General features: G+C 41.0%; 1 protein-coding gene across 1 annotated transcript; it reads left to right on the top strand.

Annotated features, from left to right (window-relative positions):
• Positions 1 to 4,181: 4,181 nt before the first annotated feature.
• LOC138404407 (gastrula zinc finger protein XlCGF57.1-like) lies at positions 4,182 to 8,254 on the top strand. The gene is made up of 4 exons (XM_069508161.1): positions 4,182 to 4,577; positions 5,080 to 5,446; positions 6,460 to 6,508; positions 7,478 to 8,254. Exons 2-4 carry the CDS (start codon positions 5,090 to 5,092, stop codon positions 8,203 to 8,205), a joined length of 1,134 nt encoding a protein of 377 aa, XP_069364262.1. The 5' UTR covers positions 4,182 to 4,577; positions 5,080 to 5,089; the 3' UTR covers positions 8,206 to 8,254.
• The last annotated feature ends 776 nt before the right edge of the window (positions 8,255 to 9,030 follow it).

Raw genomic sequence — 9,030 nt, 5'->3', positions numbered from 1 at the left:
TTTTCCTTTTGAGGTACGGAACCCTAAAAACCAGTTACACGATAAGGGACAAAAATAGGTTAGCTGTTTATCACATTAGTAACTTTATCTGTGCTCTCTTTTTAGTGCGAATGAGAAAGCAAACGTTCCTGCATCTACCTTTATTACTCTATCTACGGTGTTAACAAATAAATATCGCATATGTCGTAGCAGTCAGTCGTAGCCAGTTACGTTACGTAAGCGGCAAGTACGTGTAGGGTGGACTGAAGGAAACGCAGGCTATTTACTAATTACTAATTTTATTCTTAACTTAGCTTACTTAAGGTGACATACCCACATTGGGGGTTATTCCCGTTGAGTAACACTGTTACACAACGGGAATTTTTTGAACTTGTTGCCACCTTGTGTCACACCTACATAAATACATATTATTGCGCGTGTATCAAGTATTAACAATGAGTCTGATTCCGTTGTACACAATCTCTAAACTAAATTAAATGGCACATCTAAATCTATTGCTATCTCTTTAATAATGTTACTTGCGGAAAAGGATAGCACTAAATTTAGACCTGTAAAGGTTCGTACGCACCTGAGCGGCGCGGCGCGGCGCTTCAGCGAGCTGCACGTCGCGGCACAGAGCGTCAAAATATCATTTCTATCATTTTGTATGGCGCATATCGCACTAGAGCGGCGCTGCACAGCGCTTCACCGCGCGTTGCCGCGCGGCACGGCTGGAGAGAATATTTTGAAGCGCAGCGAAGCGACGCGCAGTGCAGTGACGCTAGTGCGACATACCCAGCGGCGCGGCACGGCGCTTCGCGCTCGTACGCGAACGGGTATAAAAGTGACGCGCAAGTGACGCGAGGTGCCGCGTACTGAAGTTGTAGTGCGGTAGGCACCGTCGAGCGGCCTGAGGTGACGCGTTCTGCAGTCGGACTGAAGCGCCGCGCCGCGCCGCTCAGGTGCGTACGAACCTTTAATCTGGTATTTGACAACGAGTCAAATCAGTATCTTTTTATAAAGCGTCAAAACACGCGTTTAGTATGCGAGTTTCTATGAAATACTGGCATGTGACGTCACAATGATTTGACGTCCTTTTTAGTTGAATCAATAATTTAATCAATAATAAATGGTTATCATGTACAGAAAAAAACCGACTGCCGTTTATTTTTTACAACGAAACAATTTCCGAGCAAGTGGGAAAAATACAGTAGCCAGCAGAAAATATTGTACATCGAACTTTAGAAAGAGATAGCGGTTTTGTAGAGCGGTTTGTTGGTAAACTGTTGTCTCCCTCTCTCTTTGAAATTATTACTACTTGAAATTACTACCTACATAATTGAATTATTACTTGAAATTATTGTATTTAAATTTTAAGCCAATTTAAAAAGTATTATTATAGAAAATAAATGAATTGTTATAAATTATGTGCCTACTGACCAATAAATTATGATAAGTTTTCACTGTATTTCAGCTTTTATTTATAAAATCCTCAGAATAAGGACTATTAGAAGTAGCCCTTTTTTAGGGTTCCGCACCTCAAAAGGTAAAACGGAACCCTTATAGGATCACTTTGTTTTCTGTCTGTCTGTATGTCTGTCTGTCTGTCAAGAAACCTACAGGGTACTTCCCGTTGACCTAGAATCATGAAATTTGGCAGGTAGGTAGATCTTATAGATGACATTCGTGGAAAAATCGGAAAACCGTGAATTTAGGGTTAGATCACACAAAAACAATTAAATTGTGGTCATTATTATTATTATTATTTATTTATTTATTATTTAATTAGAACGGCCATAAAGCCAATTACACTAATTAAACTACGAGTACAAACTAACATAAACATACATACAAAAATTGTTAAAATTATAAATTTTAAAAAGCAAAATTATAAATTTTCACAAAAGTGCAAAATCTGACCCATGAGGTCAGCTCATTTGTCAGCAAATATGTCACAGCGAGGGGACTCCTTCAGCAGAGCGTTGAGCGCAGCCAAAGTGCGCGGTATGGGTGAGCACTGACTGGAGCGCGCTACCGTACGACTAAACGGACTTACGAAAAATTTGGAGCGGTGGCGGAGATAGCTGTAATTAGAGGGTGCATAAACGCAGAAGAGCTTGTTGTGTAGTTCAGAGCAGTCGATCACACCCCTAAGAATCTTGCAAATTGTACCAATTTGGTCGCAGTCTCTTCGGGTTTTGAGCGAGTGGAAACCCAAGTGCCCTTGGAGAAATTTTGTGGGATACATAAATGGGTAATACCCGTGCAATTTTTATATAAATACCTTAGAAAGGCTTTTTGAACATTTTCAAGTAGCAAGGTCATGAACTAATAATTAGTATTTTCAACTTTCGAAGTGAGTGACTATATCAAGAGGGGTATCATATGAAAGGTCTTCACCTGAACATTCTAAAACAGATTTTTATGCATCATAGTTTTTGAATTATCGTGCAAAATGTCAAAAAAATACGACTGTAGTACGGAATCCTCATTGCGCGAGCCTGACTCGCACTTGGCCGGTTTTTCGGTCACTGGGAAATGCGTTTACGCATCCCTCCCCTCCTGGAAGCCAGCCAACCAACTGGAGGGAAGGTATGTGGGACTCGGCGGCCGGAATACTCACTAAAACCCAGCGGCACTCCTGCGCGTCGCCTGGCGACTGGGTCACGCCAACGCCGAAACAAACCACCGCGACCCAGTCAGCGACATCCACCGGGGACCCCGTCACCCCGCTGACGAGGTCCCCACACCGCACGTCCGAGGCGCACCGACCAAGTGCGTGCGCCTCCCGACCCGGGGACCCAACGAGTGACAACTGCACTCGTCGCCCGCGTCCCATCCTCCGCCTCGTCCGCTGCGCCCTCTGTTAGTCAGAGGGACACGCAGAGAAACCTCCCCCCTGCCAGGTCATTAGCCATGGCCAACAATATCCCCGAAGAGAGATTATTAGCCATGTTACCGGGGTGCACCGGCTCGAATACTGCTCTTCCCCTCGGATGCCCGATGCATCCAAAAGATCCAGCAGAACTCAGGCACACTGGGAGGTTACCTGGCTGGCACCCCATTAGAAGTAGCCCTACTGTGACACTTACTGTTAGAGCGAGATAGCTAAATGCATTTAAGCTCGTATTAGAACGTGACAAAATGATTATGTTGTGTCCTTATCACCGTGGCCGCTTTTTTTTGTTTGCCAAAATGTATTTGTACGTGAGATTTTGGCAAACGTGAAGTGAGGTTAAGTTGACTCAAGTATTGTAAATAAATAAATGATTCGTTTTGTTGTTTTTGAAGTTATTGTGCAATGGTGGGTTGCAATATACTAGACTACAATTAGCTGAAGTGAACATTTCACAAGTAAGTACCTCTGCTTGAGCGAGAGGGACTGAGGGGGCCACGCTAGTTGCATATCTGATGTCTTAAAACCCGTCTTTTATTTGCTAAAAATATATTATATTCTAAAGGTGCATACACTAGTGGGATGATTCGCTAACCAGTGTTAGACACTGAATGATAGGTAGCCACCGGGTACCAAACTCATTGGTTGGTTTTCATTGCTGCTTCACTGAGTGATATTCATGGATGAAGTTCAAACAATAAGTAAATGGTTCAAACCAATGTACTTTATAGTTCAAACTTCAAACAAACCCAAAGAGACAGCGAATATAACCACAGAGCAGAGCTCAGTTCATATCTACAGACATCAGTACCCTTATTATAAATGCAAAAGTGTGTTTCAATATAGTAGATAATCTATGGTGTGTTTGTTTGTTGGTTTCTCCTTCAATCACGTGGCAACGGATTGATGTGACTTTTGCATGGGTATATAGTCAAAGACGGAGAGTGACATAGGCTACTTTTTATCCCGGAAAATAAACGACTTCCCACGGGATTTTTAAAAACCTGAATCCACGCGAACGAAGTCGCGGGTGTCAGCTAGTTTTACCATAAAAATAATAATTTATGTAGGTACTTATCCATGCACCTCGTGAATCTCGGCGGTTTTATGATTTATCATTCTGTGGCTGCTGGTGTGTCCACTGCTGTGGTCCACTGTGAAACTGTACATTTCAAGGCATCAATTTTGCTTTATGAAGCTTCGCCTGACTGAGTATATAGAGATCTGTGGTGACTGATTTCTAGGATTTGATTTCCAGGGCCGTAAAATAAATTAAAAAAAAATAAGGATTTGATTTCTGTCATCTACTAATCTGTGTTGAATTCTGTGGTTGAATTTGTATTTTTATTGTAGGATATTTTTATTTCGGTCGGTGATTTGTATTCTGTATTGAATTAATGCTTTGATTTCTTGTTGAGCTTGTAATGTGCTTGTAATTAAATTAACACAATAAAGTACTTACTTATTTGTTGTGGATTGTTGAATGTCTATAATATATGAATATATTAAAAATGTAATGGATAGATGGTGAATGGCAGGGGTGGTACCTATTGATTTACAAATCGTTGGTTGTCGCTTCCCAGTTCACACCATAGATTAATGGTTCACACTCACAGTGTGAAATCTGTAAACATGGTGTGAACTGTGAGTTTAGAAGTTCACAGTTCACACCGGCGGCGAGGTATAACATAATAAAGAACAGGTATGTAAGCCTAGTGCGTTTAATTATAATTGCTTTTCCTTAGTTTGCTTAAAATATAAACAAACTGCAGAAACCCCTCGTTTTTAGGGTTCCGTACCTCAAAAGGAAAAACGGAACCCGTATAAGATCACTTTGTTGTCTGTCGGCCTGTCAAGAAACCTACAGGGTACTTCCTGTTGACCTAGAACCATGAAGTTTGGCAGGTAGGTAGGTCTTATAGCAGACATTCGGGGAAAAATCTGAAAACCGTGAATTTGGGGTTAGATCACCCAAAAAAAATTAAATTGTGGTCATGAACTAATAATTAGTATTTTCAATTTTCGAAGTAATATAACTATATCAAGTGGGGTATCATATAAAAGGGCTTTATCTGTGCATTCTAAAACAGATTTTTATTTATTTTTATGCATCATAGTTTTTGAAGACAGACAGACAACAAAATGATCCTATAAAGGTTCCGTTTTTCCTTTTGAGATACAGAACCCTAAAAATTGTGTTACAGGACATGACCAATGGTAACTAGTGCAATAAGTTTAACTTGGCACTCCAAGATGGCGGATCCTCACAAGTCTACATGTGATGCTGACTGTCTCATAGAACCCAAGGAAGAAATGCTGGACGACCTGGTGATAACCGACAACTGTGAAGATGACCCGGACAGTATTATACCCAAGGAAGAGCTATCCAACACTAGTCTACACCTAGATAATGATCTGAATGCACAGAAAGCCGATATGGTCATGCCTATAAAGACAGAACTAACTTTAAGTGACAACATCGCTCAACTACGCAGACAATTCAAGTCATCTGAACATGGAATTGTATCACACAAGGATGTGTGTGCAGAGAACAAAGTGGCAGAGTTTACAGTGAGTTATTTTTAAATATATAAAAGGAAAAGGTTACTGATCTATCAACGCACAGCTCAAACTACTGGACGGATCGGGCTGAAATTTGGCATGCAGATAGCTAATATGACGTAGGCATCCGCTAAGAAAGGATTTTTGAAAATTCAACCCCTAAGGGGGTGAAATAGGGGTTTTAAATTTGTGTAGTCCATGCGGATGACGTCGCGGACATAAGCTGGTGTAAAATAAAAATATACTTATTCGCATTTGCGCTAGGCGGCGCGACGTGGCATGTCAAATGGGGGGACGCGTTCTCTCGCCGATTGCCATCTGGACCTGTAGCATACAGGCAAATAACACATTCAAACTTACATTCATACTAACACATGTACTACACTACATTCAAAACACTGTCGTCTCAAGTCTCACCGCGCGCAGTGTGCGTGGGAAGGTAATCGTATCAGTACGATTACCTTCAGTCGCGTGAGTGGGGAGTCGAGCACAGAGTACATTGAATATATGGAGTCGAGTTCGGGCCGCCGCAGAGTGAAGACGTGCTTAGTGAGATGGTTGAGCCGATATTTATACACTATAATTAGATAATTAGATACGCATACATGAGTTACCACAGGACCTGTTGCATACCATACATACCAATAGCGAGTGTGCATTTACTTGTATAAACATACCAGAAGTGCAGTTAAATAGTAATCACGACGCGCACAGACTTATCGAAAGTTTTACCTTTTACGAGTACCTTACTGCAATATTAACTTGACTATGGCCCAATTGCTATTGTGACCACTCAGACTAAAATGGCGACCTAAACACAAAAAGTATTTATTTGTCGATCGAGTCTTGCGTCGGAGCGAGACTGGCTTAAGAATTATCAAACACCCGCATTTATACCAATCGATTCAAGTTGGTGACGCAACAGATCGCATGACATCAGTTTCAAAGGCGGCAAATAAAAGTGCGATAACACTTGTATAGCGCATATCTGAATGGGCCCTTACACATTGTGTTTGTTGCAGAGGGAGCGGCACGATGACGCGGGTGCGGACGCGGCCTGCGCATCGCGCGGTAAGTAACTGACTGACTGATTGACTGATCTATCTACGCACAGCTTAAACTACCAGACGGATCGGGCTGATTTTTTTTTTAAAAAGAATATCAGCCAATGATGACTAATATTGCCCTTTCCCTTCCAACTCAGCGTCAAGCTTGTACTAGGAGTAGGTACGACAAGAGTGCAACTGGTGGGGTTTGAACCGGCGACCTTTCGGATTTCAGTCCGCACCTCTAACTGTTGAGCTATGGAGGCTCTGCACACAGCATTTAGAGTACATAATATATAGAAGAGCTGACTTGACTTGACTCCTTGGCGCAGCTGTGAGCTTTGTGGTCTTATAAGTGGCAGGTCCCGGGCTCGATTCCCGGCAGGGGCAATTTGCGAATTCATATTTTCTAAATCGTCTCTGGTCTGGTCTGGTCTGGTGGAAGGCAGTAGCTACCAGCAAAGCCGTGCCGCCAAGCGATGTAGCGTTCAGATCAGGGTTTCAAGGCGTTTAATGAAATCCTACCTATCCATAAAATGACTTTTACGGATTGTGACGTCATTATTCACCTTCCGTACAGCGTGATGTTCATGTTAAAAATAATGATTTTTTTTAAATCATTCTCTTTAATAATGAATTCTAGCCCTACTGCTATACAAAAAACCACTTCATTTTATTAGGTTCTATAGTCCAAGACCCTATTCAATGGAATTAAAAATCAGACTATCAGGACCCTTATTATAAATAAGAAAGTGTGTCTGTTGGTTTGTTGGTTTGCTGATTTGTCCTTCAATCACGTCGCAACAGTGCAACAGAATGACTTGATTTTTTGCATGGGTATAGATAAAGACCTGGAGAGTGACAGGCTACTAAAATCCCGGAAAATCAAAGGGATCAAGGGATTTTTGAAAACCTAATTCCATGCGGACGAAGTCGCGGGCATCAGCTAGGAAAGTATAATATTTCAGCAGTTTTTCAAAGATTTTTCTTTCAGACTCTCCTTTACTGAAGAAAATGCAGAGGCGACGCGCTAGAACTGCTGAGCCAAAGGAGCTTCCCTCTTGCAATGTTTGCCAGAAACAGTTTCAATACCAGAGTGCTTTAGTTCTCCACATGAGGACTCACACTGGCGAGACACCGTATTCCTGTGACGTATGCCAGAAAAAATATGCACGAAAAAACAATTACATCGACCATATGAATGTACATACTGGTGCGAAGCCGTATAGTTGTGGAGTGTGCCTCAAAACGTTTACATTGAAAAGGTATTTAATGAGGCATAAGAGGACTCACACAGGGGAAAAACCGTTTTCTTGCGATTTGTGCCCGATGAAATATACAGATAAAAGCAATTTAATGTATCACACGATGACTCACACTGGATGTAAACCGTTTTCTTGTGATATATGTCAAAGAAAGTTTATACGGAAAAGCAAATTCACTGAGCACATGCGAACTCACACTGGTGAGAAAATGTATTCATGTCCCCTATGCCCGAAGAAATGTATTGATAGGAGTAGTTTGACATGTCACATGAGGACTCACACGGGTGACAGGCCGTATGCTTGTGACTTGTGCCCGATGAACTATGGGGACAGAAGCAGCTTAGCGTATCACATGCGGACTCACACTGGGTATAAGCTGTATTGTTGTGATGTGTGCCAGAAGAAATATACTAAAAATAGTAATTTAACAAAGCATGTGAGAAATTGCCATAGTTAGAAACCTTATTTTATGTATTATTTATTTATTAAATAAATATGGACAGTAATGGAATTTGATTGCACACCTAATTTCAGAAAATATTGTATAGTTTTTTAAACAATTTGTGCCCGATGAAATCAGTAAACTCATTATAAATGCGAAAGTGTGTTTGGTTGTTGGTTCGTCCTTCAATCACGTCGCAACGGTGCAACGGATTGACGTGATTTTTTGCATGGGTATAGATAAAGACTTGGAGCGTGACATAGGCTACTTTTTATCCCGGAAAATCAAAGAGTTCCCACGGGATTTAAAAAAAACTCAATTCCACGCGAGCGAAGTCGTGGGCAGACAGACAGACACACTTTCGCATTAATAATAAAATATAATCCATACTAATATTATAAATACGAAAGTGTGTCTGTCTGTCTGCTCGCCTTTCACGGCCCATCCGCTCAACCGATTTTGACGAAATTTGGTACAGCGATAGCTTACGTCCCGGGGAAGGACTTAAGCTACTTTTTATCCCCGAAAATCAAAGAGTTCCCACGGGATTTTTAAAAACCCTAAATCCACGCGGACGAAGTCTCTGGCGTCATCTAGTATATTATAATATTAGTATGGATTATTTACGATTAAACTACAATTAGGTAAGACCTAATGTAACAAACGATAAAATTAATTAAAGAAAATCGATAAAGTACTATATATAATTATTTAATCGATACTTATGTTCATGAAATGGCAAGTTTATAATTATTAGATTTAAGCACTATAAATAGTGTTCCAGTAGAAAACGCATTTTCAACATGAATGTTGTAGCATATTTTATAATTGGTAAGTACC

The sequence above is a fragment of the Maniola hyperantus genome, chromosome 28, assembly GCF_902806685.2.
Source record: "Maniola hyperantus chromosome 28, iAphHyp1.2, whole genome shotgun sequence".
In the NCBI taxonomy this organism is placed as follows: Eukaryota; Metazoa; Arthropoda; class Insecta; order Lepidoptera; family Nymphalidae; genus Maniola; species Maniola hyperantus.
The sequence above is the reverse complement of the archived record's forward strand: the minus strand, read 5'-3'. Positions and strand labels throughout refer to the sequence as shown.